A 12,954-nucleotide genomic window follows, 5' to 3' on the forward strand; every position below is an offset into this window, starting at 1 on the left:
TCTTGCTTGTATTCCTCCAGGCTAAAGGCCTCGATGAGATAAGAAATTAATAAATTCTATTGAACCTGTATTCCAAATGCTGGTCTTCTAACAAAGATTGCAAAGGAAGAAGACACAGGCTTGTTTTGACTGGCAGACTTGGATTTTAAAAATAAAAAATCATGTTCCAGTTAAACACCATCTCCTTTCACTACTCCTATGCATAACAGAGAGTCATTTGACAATGACTGTTTGTTTTAATGTCACAGTTTCTGATGATTGATCTAGTTATACATTATTCTGATTTTTTTTTTTCTTAGAGTGTTGAGACGTCTGGTTATACTTATTACTCAGCTGGCAAAAGAACTGTCAAACAAAGGAGTACTTAAAGTTCAAGCAGACAATACTAACAAAGCTGCCAAAAAATTTATGGAAGAGAATGAAAAACTAAAATGGGTATTTAAATTTTCTTTGTAAAAATTTGTATGAATGTTGTTGGTGTTCCCAAGGAGGGATATATTATTTTTCAGCGTCAAAAAGAGCAATTTCACAGTTTATAAGTAGAAAATAACCATAATTAACAATATTCTATGTAATGATTGTTTCAAAAGTATTTTTACTATTCTTTAGATTTGCTTGTTCCCACAATTTTTCCCCATAATAGATTAAGCCACTGGACCTATTTCCTATGATTCAAGGAGAAAATTGTATTCTGAGAATATGAATTGTAATTCCTTCATTATCGTTAATTTTACTTTATAACCCAAAGCAAGTCTTTATAACTCTCTATTTCCATTTCTTTTTCAGATAAAGTATTTTTTAAACCTAATTTTTAGTTTTCTTTTAATTGGTTATGTAGAAAGCAGAGAAAGGTAGTGGATGCTAGATTGATAATTGTATGTAATATTTAAAATCTTTAATGTTATTTGTTTCATTTTCTATCCTTTGATCTCATTTCACAATGGTAAAAACAAAAACATAGTCATCAAAGTTTTGATTAATATGTGATGGCTAAATTCAAAAACACACAGCCTTCTTTTGGTAGAAGGACTTACTATGTACCTATCTTGTTTTAAAATTATACACGTCACCTGAGAGTAATGATTTGTAACTATTAGAACACTGCTTTTTTCCTCTTTAGTTGTTTTCCTCTTATTCTTCAGCTCTAAGAAAATGGAAAGTGTTTTTGTAAAGTTTTAATGCTATTATTTTCCTCATATATATCATAATCAATGCACTTAAATTAGTCTTTTCCTTCAAAAAAAACAAAGCACCTTCCTCAAAATGTTTTTGCAGCCTTTCTTTTGGAATTGATTTCAGAGCCAGTTACTCTTGCAAGGAAACTTATTTCATGATTACTGATTCCTTGACCCTGCATGATTTATCCTTTTTTTTTTTTTTGCTCCCCTTTGGTTCCATACTGTCCTGATGCCCTACATCCTGGGTGGCTGTGACCCAATCAGTGGTTCTATATCATTAGAGGAAGCACAGATATTCTGGGCTAAAGCCAGTACACAGTAGGGAGAAAGTCTGTGAGCCAGATGTAAGAAATGTCAGTGTCCAAAGTATAGCTAATTGACCAATAAAGGCCATAGGTGAGAATATCAAAGACAGCTTCTGTTTCGAGGTACTTCATGCAGGTTCTGATATATTAGCTAAGGGAAGATAAAATTGCTAAAACACCTCTTCATTGTCTATCAGAGACATATTATCTACAGAAAAGCTCATTACCCTGAGATCCAGGAGACTTGGGTGCTAGTAATTAGCTCTACTAGTAATTAGCCATGTGACCTGGGGCAAGTCACCTCATGTGTTCTGGGCCCCAAAGTTCCTTAGTTATAAATACTAGCACTATGCCAGGTATTGCTTCACATGCTTCAACAGTAAGGTTTTAACTCTTTTAATTCTGATAACAACCCTGCAAGGTTGGTATTGTTACTTTCTGCAGTTTAAAGATGAGGAAACAGAGGCACAGAAAAGTTAAGTGACTCGCACAAAATCCTTCAGCTAATACATGACATAACTAAGATTTGAACCCAAGCAGCCTGACTCTAGAATCCACACTCTTAACTACATTGTTTTGTCCCCTCAAGTCCTATGCTATCCTATAAAATGATTTGCATTTGGTGCCTAAGACCCCTTTCTGTTCTGATACTCAGTTAAAGCAATGAAGTAATTATTAATATGAAAGACCAATTAACTTTTAATTTAACTGATTTAAGTGATGGAGCTTTACTTCTCACTGATTTTTTTTTTTCCAGCCATTTACCAAGGTGTGGGATAAGGCGGGAGGGACAGTGAACACTTGCATTGTTGTAGCTGGTAGCTATTGAATTTTAGATTTCAGGGCACTTGGTCTTTCTTCAGCATCAAGTTACACATTATAAATTTGGACAAGTTTTCAAGTGCAGTAATGAAAGTTTATTTACAAGACTGACACAAATCCAACTTTTCCAAGTCAATGGCATAATAATTCAAGCAGTCAGTGAAAACATTCCTGCAACTCAGAGGTTCTCTTTTAATTTGGGTAATCACTGGAGATTGTATGAACTAAATTCAGTGAAGTAACAGCTAGGGTTGTTTTGAACTTAAAGTGGACAACAAATTAAGAGATTTGGAGAAATTTTTTTTCTTGTCTTTCTCTTGAAAAAAAATTTTTTTTTTCCAAAAGGTATGGTATGAACCTTCTTCAGTTTCAAAATGTACTTCAATTCTTTTATCTCCAAAACTTAGTTCCAGGGATTATGTAAAATAATATATGCATTAGAGCTTTAATTGCTACTTCTGCACTGCCTAATCTCCGTTATGGCACAGTAGTATTTTATTTGGTCTTGTGCTACAGTTTTTATGCTCTTGTCTTATCCTTTCTACTAGATTGAAGTTACCTGAAAGTGGAGATTATGTTTCTCTTACATTTTTATCCGTTTAGAGCACCTTGCATTGTAAAATATTTGCATGTAGTCATTGCTCAGTAGAACTTTATGAGAGTTTTGTTGTTTGAATATATCAGCTTACATTAGAAAAAGAATCACCCTGCAGTAGAATTCCTCTCTTATGGAGAGGAATTTAAGATTCTCCTGAATTACTTTTTACCTTACTATAGAAGTTATATCAAGTTGCTGCCACTTCATTTAGTCAAATGACCATGCCAGTGTGCACATATTTTATTTTTCAAACATTTATTTTGTCTTTCTTAATAAGTTAAATTCCTTATCATTTCTTTAAGTCATCTTCTTAGTTATAATAATGATAGTTTCTATCTACATGTACATATTATGAAATTTTTACTACATATTTTTATTTTGATCAATTGTTTTACTATTTAGATCTTAATTTCTCTTGCCTAGAAAAGATAAGTTAAAAACATAAACGTTTTTAAAATCCAGAATAGATTTTAAAATATAAAGAGCACTGTAAAGGATTAACTAAATTAAAGTAATTTGGAGACTATTTAATGAAAATTAGATAGAATTTTCCAACTATAGAGATGGCTCTGTCATTTTCCACTTTCCCATCTCCACCCTGACAATGTTATATTCTTTCTGATAAATTTGTATTAAAATAGTCTGAGTAGGCCGGGCGCGGTGGCTCACGCCTGTAATCCTAGCACTCTGGGAGGCCGAGGTGGGCGGATCGTTTGAGTTCAGGAGTTCGAGACCAGCCTGAGCAAGAGTGAGACCCCATCTCTACTAAAAATAGAAAGAAATTATATGGACAGCTAAAAATACATAGAAAAAAAAAAAATTAGCCGGGCATGGTGGTGCATGCCTGTAGTCCCAGCTACTCGGGAGGCTGAGACAGGAGGATCCCTTGAGCTCAGGAGTTTGAGGTTGCTGTGAGCTAGGCTGACGCCACGGCACTCACTCTAGCCTGGGCAACAGAGTGAGACTCTGTCTCAAAAAAAAAAAAAAAAAAAAAAAATAGTCTGAGTAGATAGCTCTTCAATCAGAACATAATGGTTTTCCAATTAATATCATCCTCAGAACTGTTTTTTTCTCCATAGATTTACGTCTTTCACTTAATTGAAGAATAGTGGCTCACACTATTTACTTTTGAAAACAATTTTAATCATAGCAACCAAAAGTTCTTTTCTTTCTTTCTTTTCTTTTCTTTTCTTTTTTCTTTTTTTCTTTTCTTTTCTTTTTCTTTTTTTTTTTTGAGACAGAGTCTCACTCTGTTGCCCAGGCTAGAGTGCCATGGCGTCAGCCTAGCTCACGGCAACCTCAAACTCCCAGGCTCAAGCAATCCTCCTGCCTAAGCCTCCCGAGCAGTTAGAACTATAGGTGCGGGCCACCATACCTGGCTAATTTTTTTTCATTTTAGAGATTTCAGCTATAATAAGGAGAAATCTTTTTTGTGTGTTTGCCAAATATTAAGTTTCTGTTAGCAAAAGTACATTGTAGGAAATTATAAAATATTGAAAAGGACAAAGAACAAATTAAATACCAATAATTTTAAATAGGTTACTCAGCTTATTTTCTGTAATAATGTCTGGCTGCTGTAATCTAAGCTTACTTCTTTTATGATAGATCTTGAAAAACTATGGCAAGGATGGGGACCGCATTTTGGAAACAGAAAACAAAAAACTAGTAGAAGAGCAGGAAAAACTGAAAACTGAACTAAGGAAGACTTCAGATGGTAACTTTGCGTGCATGTGAAAAGTGAAAAGACTAACATGGTATTTTATGCTGTTACACTTCATTGTTTTCCCTACAACAAAACTAATGCCTAAATGTCCTTCTGACTAAAATACCAAGAATGACCTATTTGTAAATTCCTGCTCAAATATGAAGATAAAACACTGTGTCAGCCAAGAGAAACATGCTCTGTTTTACAGAAAAACATGTAGGTGTTTCAGATCTGTATTGTAAATACAGATGTTCCTGCCTTAGCAAAAGAGCTATGTTCCTGAACAGTTGCTTGTAAATGCGTTTTTGTTAAGTGAATCACATTTTTTCATCATCATATATTGCTTTTTTCAAAGAAGCAATTGCAGGGGGACAGTTTTGTTACAAGAAAATATATTGCTTATCTCAAGCCTTGATATATCCCACCTGCTAGACGTAAGGAAAGTGTTCCTTCAAAGAGATGGGTAGGCATAGAGTAAGCAACGATGTCAGCCGAGAATTCGAATGCCTCATTACAAAATACATTGCAGTGTAGGCTTGGAGTAGAGCATCTCAACTCCATTTCCCTGAAGGCAGCTATTTCTTCTACATTTAAAAAAAAAGTTCTGATAGTATTTCCTTTTTCCTAGTCAAAGAACAAATTATTATTGCTTGCAGCTGCATAGCACAGAAAATTAGATACCCCAAATCCAATGTCATCCAAAAGGGGAACATCTCAGCCAGTTGGAGTTAAGGTAATAATCAATGCATAGACCTTCTCCAATTTCAGATATTTTCCAATACTTTAAATTGGAGGTAAATGGGAGAATATTCAGTGAATCAAGGACCTGCTTTATACCTTTTGTAAGTTTAGATTTTCTTTAAGTAGGTCTCAGTATAATGTAAGTTCTGTGTAATACAACTTGCTATTATTTATTATTGAAATATCTATTTACATTGTTTGGATAGGGTTTACTTCATCAGGATGTAGTTGAATTTGAGATGGAAAGCACAAAGATAAAAGCTAATTCTCTAAACAAAACAAAACAGAGGATATTTTATTTGATACAAAATTCTTTTTTTTTTTATTATTTTATATCATCTTATTGTTATGGGGGATACAGAATTGCGGTTACATACGTTGCCCATGTACCGCCTTTCCCCCCAAGTCAGAGCTCCAGGCGTGTCTGTTCCCCAGATAGTGCGCGTTGCACCCATCATGTAGGTATATATCCCTCCCTTCCCCACCCCCCCTTCCCGAGTCACCACCTTCAAGCGTTACCATTCCCCAAATAGTGCGCAATGCACTCATTGTGTAGGCATACCCCCATCCCCTCCCCCACCCCCCACCTCAGTCTGATATCCGATTGGTGTCGTTCCTAGGTGTGTATTTAGGTGATGTTCAGGGAAACCAATTTTCTGGTGAGTACATGTGATGCTTGTTTTTCCATTCTTGGGATACTTCACTTAATATAATGGGTTCCAACTCTCTCCAGGAGAACCATAGAGATGTCGTATCTTCATTATTCCTTATAGCTGAGTAATATTCCATGGTATACATATACCACAGCTTACTAATCCAATCATGTATTGATGGGCGTTTGGGTTGTTTCCACATCTTTGCTATTGTGAATTGTGCTGCTATAAACATTCGGGTATATGTGTCTTTGTTACAGAATGACCTTTTTTCCTTTGGGTATATGCCCAATAATGGGATTGCTGGATCGAATGGCAGGTCTACTTGAATCTGTTTAAGATACCTCCATAATGCTTTCCACAGGGGTTGCACTAGTTTGCAGTCCCACCAGCAGTGTATTAGTGTTCCTGTCTCTCCACACCCACGCCAACATGTGTTGTTTTGGGTTTTTTTGATAAAGGCCATTCTCATTGGGGTTAAGTGATATCTCATTGTGGTTTTGATTTGCATTTCTCTGATGATTAGGGATGTTGAGCATTTTTTCATATGTTTGTTAGCCATTCTTATATCTTCTTTCGAAAAGTTTCTATTCATGTCATTTGCCCACTTTTTGATAGGGTTGCTTGATTTTTTCTTGCTGATTTTCCTGAGTTCTAAATAGATTCTTGTTATCAGTCCTTTATCTGAAGTGTAGTATGCAAAAATTTTTTCCCATTCTGTAGGTGGTCTGTTTATTCTCGTGACTGTTTCTTTGGCTGTGCAGAAGCTTTTTAATTTAATCATGTCCCATTCATTTATTTTATTGATACAAAAGTCTTTAGTCACTTTCCTACTTATTATTTAAACTGAAAAAAAGAAGATAGAGGCAATAAGTTAAAAAATAAATTACCCTTCTGACAGAGTGGTATTTTACGTGGTTATTACAATATAGCCTAAAATTCAAGAATCTTGTTGTAGTTGATACTGTTGGTTTTTCTGCAGTTCCAAAAGATTTGGAACATGATCAAGAAATTTTAATGTTTATATGAAAATGAATTCAGTAGTTACTCACCCTCTACAATGGACATTTCAGAAGAGAAACTAATTTTTTTTTTTTTACCCAGCATAAAATGTTGCTGTTAATCCCTTTGAAGAATGCCAGGAGCTATTTCCAAAACACCTTTAATTAGTAAAAAGAAAAAAAAAAAAGGTTGTTTCAAATCTTGCTTCTTTTTTTTTTTTTCATATCTGCCAAGGATCTTTTATATTATAAGCAGGGTGGTGCAAAAATAAAAGATAGACAAGAAGGTTGTGTGCCATGCTCCACTTCTCTTAACCCTGATCAATTTGTTTTCTTTTTCTTTTGCCTTCAAAAATCCCAACTCTAAGATATTTTGAGTTTTAACTTCCTAAGTCTGGCATAAAAGTAAACTTAATATTACATAAGCATTTCTTTAAAAGATAAATCAGATGTTTGGAAAAAATGAATTATTTGATAATATAAACATTGTGTTTATAATCTGATAACAAGTAATATCAGTTTCTGTGTTTGAAGTGTAGACTGTAAAGCTACTTTCAAAGTGAATCAGTGTTGAGGCAAAAGCAGATTTTATCTGTCTGAGTATGTCCTGTGTGGTTCCTGCAACATGTTCCTGCAATATTTTATGAACACATTTACCCAAAGTTATTTTTTAGATAACATTCTTAATGACCTTGAGAAGATAAAAGTTCCATTTCTAAAGAAGGTATTTCGTTGACCATCTTCTCTTGACCTATACCAGTCAAAATTCACTAAGGTGAGAACTAAGAAATTATATCAATTAATAGTACACGATTTGGATGAATTCAGCAGTACAATGCTTTGTACACAGTACCACTCAAAAATATTCATTGATTTCTAAAAATTAAGGGCATTAAGGCAACAATGCTTAAGAAGGTCTCAAAAAATATAAAATCTTTTATATTTTTTAATTAAGTAAAAAGCAATGTGGTTTTTTTTTTTAAAGAGTCAAATAGGGTGTTTTTCATATGAATTTTCTTACCGTTGGTGTTTCTTAAATCTAAATGTTTTCTCCCACTTATATTAATGGAAATAAAACATAAATACAAATATTTATTTAAGCTGATTAGCCCCAAATTAGAAAAGTGTCATTCTGAAGGCAGTTGTCAAGAGCCCTCTATCAGTAGTGGCAAACTCACCATCAGTTTTTAACCTTCAACTCCTATTTTGACCAGAGTTCATAAATTATTACCTGTGCTTCAGTGCAGTAATATCACCCAAGTAATTCAAAAGACAGTGTGCATATTCCCGCAGCACCTAATTTACACTCAGGACTTAGTCAGGTGTAAGGATCTGATCTGTCATTTTAATGATCCATTTAACAATAACTCTGATGTCCCAGTGTGTGGAATAATTGGGAAGGGGCACTGCCATGAAAAATAAGACCCTAAGCTTTAAAGAATTTACAAAGCTCACAAGCTCTCATAATAGAAATAGACCTTGTATGTAATGGAAGAATCTTCTGATGTCCAAGAAGATTGACTTCAAAGGACTCTTCCAGGAAAACTACTGGTACTTATTTTTATAAATAAATACCTTCCTAGTATTTATTCTTATAACTAGAGAAAATATGTACCATTCAATCATTGCAAGCATCCAAGCAATGGTAAAAGTAAATATGGTTCAAAAAGTGATTGAGCTGCATGTGGAGATGTCTGCTCTTCATTCCTTTAGGAGCAGGAATACATCTATAACAGGCTGTATTTAAAAAGGAATTCTTAGAGCTGCCAATCTTATAATAAATGTTGAGTAGTAGTATTTATCTCCTACAAAAAGGAAAAAGAAAAGAAAAAAAGTAATTGAGGCAAATTCCTTGACCTTGCCTTTGTTCTTTCTTTCCTTCCTTCCTTCCTCCTTTCTTCCTTTCATCAGCAATTTTTAACGAACTTTTCAAGTAATTTATTCATTGCAAAATCATTTACCATGGAGCTTAATTAACACTTTCCTTAAAAAGTATACCTGTTGAGGATAAAACAAATTTTAAATAAACTACCTAAACAAAGATTATACAAACAGAACAGAAATTGAGTATAAAGGCCTATTATGTGTACCTAAGTATTAGCAGCATACAGCAGAGACCTTAGATTTGGACCAAGAAACAGAGCCTTCTAATTCCATATTTAAAATATTGATAATTTAACTCTCTTCCTGGATAAATGTTTCTGCATCACCTTGACCTACCTTGAAAAGAAGTAAAATTTCCTTTTTTAAAAAATCATATTTTATTGCCAGGGATCAGGAAGAGAAAAATATTTACAGTGCTTTTTAAGAAAAAGTAAAGATCAAGACAAGATAGAAAATTACAGGCAAATTGCTACTCTGTATACCCAAAACCCTATATTCCTGCCTCTTGAGTCTTAAGAATAAGACAGAAGCATTGTATGCAAATTTAAAACTATGGAGTTTCCTGTCCCTTACAAATGAACTATATATATCTGTCTAAAACTAAATTCTCAAAGTTCACCCTAATTACATTTTACTGTTACAAATTCTTGTGGACATGAACTCAGTTAACTTTAACTGAACTACAGTTACATCAAAGCCACTATCTTATTTTAAAATTGCTAATACCTAAAAGCAGTTTGTTACTGTTGGTCATATATTTTTTGCTTTATTTTTTAATGAGCTTTTATGATTTAAATAAGAAAAAAACATGTTTTTTCACCTCTGTTTACATGTCTCAAAGTTTCTCCTCCTTTGACATCTCTGTCCCCTTTTGTATTAACTGAAAACAAAAACCCATATTAAACAAGAATACTGTAGTTTATTTGATAGATGTGGCAAAGGCAAAATGTAATTAATGGCATATTAATTAAAGCAAATAAAATCTGTGACTCATCCTGTTAGGTAAAGGATTTATTAGTGTTTATTAGTTCATCTCTATATTATCTTTACATGTTAATATTATTGTCAAACCAGAAAAAAACGGATCTACTTGCTATAGGACAACTTTCCTGGGACTAATTTGTAATGGTGATATTTCATCCTGTTTGGTTCCCCATTACATTCCCATTTAGTTGTGATATTGCCCTTTCTTGTGAGCTTCTTATCTGTTCCCAAGGCCTGTACTCATAAACTGTTTATATGTCTTCCAGTGACCAAGATGAATAGCTATGGGGAAGATATTAACTTAAAACAGAAATTCAAAGATATCTACATTATTATTGACAATACTGGAAAGGATATCTGATATCTACCCTGAGGAAAAGCTTTTATAATCTCTACAGAGGGGCATTAAAGCAAAAGGAAACAGTCTCTTCCCAGAAAAGTTTATAGTCCAGATGGTGGACCAAACATACGTACCTAAAATAACTAGGATTCATTTCATCCCCTGTGTCAAACATGGGTTAATCTACCAAAAAACATGAGAGTGCTAAATGCATACTGAATAATGGAATATTCCAGGTGATAAGGATGTAATCAAGCACAGTTCTCTAAATGTGGACATAGTGGCAGAAAAAACAAGAGAAATGGCATTACTGTTAAGAGTGAGAAAAGCAAAGCATATAACAAACTGGTCTGTTAGAAGTTGATGTGTTACCTTTGGGTACAATGAATGCTAATGCTATAATTTGAGGGGTCAATTGATGGAGAGGAGGTGACTAAGAGGTAGGAGAAGATGACAACGTCGAATGCCTTGGTGTTTTTTCCTACTATCTTATTCCCTACATATATATATGCATGTTCACTAAAGGTCTTCATGGTGAATAGTTTTATAATGAATATATCAACTTATTGCAGGTTTATGTTTACTGCCAAGTGAGGTACAAAAATTAAACTGGACAACTTTATTGTAAAAACACTTTCAACTAGGAAAAAAATACACCAAACTATTAATAGTGGTTATTTTAGCATGTACAATGAATGACTTTTTTCTTGGAGTTTAAATTATTTTCTATAATGAATTTCTTTATATAGTGAAAAAGATAGATTTTTATTGTTTCAACAAAAAACCCTCTTCTAAATATCCAGGTAATGTGATGCATTACGTTTTTGGCTTGAATTATCTAATTAATTGACTTTATTCTCTAATTTGAGGGTAGACCATAAATGTTAGAAGTTGTTTAAATGTGTGTTAAATTATATGACCAACATTGCAAGTTCTGTGAGAATACACTGGGTAATCTTGATTAAGTTCGTGGCCCTTTTTAGGCTACAGTTTTCTCTTTTGTAAAATGAAGGAATGGACTAGTTTAACCTTTAATGTCTATTAAATAGCTCCAAATAATGCAATTAAACAAAAATGACCATCGAGAACTATTTTCACTATTGGCTTTTTGACTCTTAAAATTATATTTATTTTTCACCAGAGAACTTTTCACAGTAACTTCCCTTTCTCTAAACTTAAGTTCAGCAGGTAGTTAATTTACCAATATTCTTCACTTCAGAAAAATGTTTTGTGCAATCTTAGAATCATCAGGACAGGACCTGGCATGTTTTATCCATCTGTTAGCTCACAGAATAAGTGTGTTATGTGTAATGGGGCCACAGATCTTAAATGTTTAGCTCTCTTGGGTGGGGCATTGGGGGGGAAGAAGAGATGGAATATGCCAGTAAACAGAACCATTTCTCATTAGTGTCAGAGTGTGGGTGTTTGTTTAGAACATTTATTAGAGCCATTAATATGGAATAATAAAACTTTACAGAAGAGTAGCAATGATCTGAGTAAAGAAATTAGCATGTTCTTTTCATTATATTAATAATTATATTAGGGAAATAAAAAATGGGACTAGACCTCTAGAGCTCTTTCCAGCTCTGAAAGCCTTTGCTTAAGAATTATAACACAAAGTAGTCACTATAATGCTTTATAAATGATGGGGTTATTCATCTAGAGTACCTTTTTAATTTTTTTACTTTATCAAAGTTTTACATAGATATAAAGTTTTAAAAGTCAAACAGTAATACAAGGGTTATAATGAAAACCAGCCATCTCCTCAGGTCCTCTCCCCAGAAGCAATTACATTCAATTCGTTTAGCTATTTCTTCTGATATTTGCTTCTAGATTTCTAAATGCAATGTTTAGGTAGTTACTTCCTGATCTCTCAATGTGGGATATTATCTTTGACTTTCTTATATGGACGATGAGGGCTTAGATTTCTTATCTCACCCAACTTCTCACACTTCCTATCCCCCATCCTTCCAATATAAACATATCATAATTTTATTATATCACCCCATTACAACTATGTCTCTGTTATTCATCATCAACCCTTTGCCTCTTTCCTGTGTCGATACCCTCTTTCCTGGATTCCATGTGTTCTACTTTTTGTTTACTCTCTTCTTTTGATAGAACATATCCAATAGCTTCCTCAGAAAAAAATACATGAGCTGATAGCAGTATTCTGTATAAATATCAGCATACCTTATGTCCATATCTTTTCAAAAACCCAACAGCACTTTACCCATGTGCCTCAATCACTTTCCCAGGACCCCAGAAGGTTTGAGCAGGCACTAGTATACTTAGCTGTAGGTAGGGAGAATGAGACGTGCAAAAAATATCATTTGTTCTTTGTCCCCTTTGTTCTTTGCATGAGAAAAATAGAACTACATTTGGTTTTATTCATTAATGTTTGCTCTGTACTATAATTATTTGTGCAGGTTTGTGTCCATTCCAAAAATATCTAATTTCCTCTTTCAAAGCAAGAAATTTGCTAAAGCATGTCCCAGATTACTCTCTGTGCCATTAGTTTGGGCTCTTCACATTGCCACTAGAGCAGTTTTTTAAAACCACCATCATGCCTCTGCATGATTTAAAACTCTTTATTGGTTCCTGTCACCTTTACAGCTCTTAAAGAGGACAGATGTGGTCTTTTGTGATCTGGCCCCTAGCATCATCTCCAGCCTTGTCCAATTTAGATTTTATACCCCTGTTTAATAAACATTGTATTTTATAGTTCTCCTAACAGTGGTGT

The 12,954-nt window shown here is 33.9% G+C and overlaps 1 protein-coding gene and 1 non-coding gene across 2 annotated transcripts in view; both read left to right on the forward strand.

Annotated features, from left to right (window-relative positions):
• LOC138376852 (tRNA-dihydrouridine(20a/20b) synthase [NAD(P)+]-like) overlaps nucleotides 1-12,954 on the forward strand; it is a 53,815-nt gene that overhangs the window by 27,453 nt on the left and 13,408 nt on the right. Inside the window, exons 11-12 of the mRNA XM_069461416.1 lie at nucleotides 300-435; nucleotides 4,509-4,617. Coding sequence (XP_069317517.1) covers nucleotides 300-435; nucleotides 4,509-4,617 — 245 coding nt within the window. The remainder of the gene's footprint in view (nucleotides 1-299; nucleotides 436-4,508; nucleotides 4,618-12,954) is intronic.
• Nucleotides 8,682-8,816, forward strand: LOC138377758 (small nucleolar RNA U109). Its single transcript, XR_011231904.1, has one exon. It is a non-coding gene; the product is annotated as a small nucleolar RNA U109 (small nucleolar RNA).

This window comes from Eulemur rufifrons, chromosome 29 (genome assembly GCF_041146395.1).
Source record: "Eulemur rufifrons isolate Redbay chromosome 29, OSU_ERuf_1, whole genome shotgun sequence".
In the NCBI taxonomy this organism is placed as follows: domain Eukaryota; kingdom Metazoa; phylum Chordata; class Mammalia; order Primates; family Lemuridae; genus Eulemur; species Eulemur rufifrons.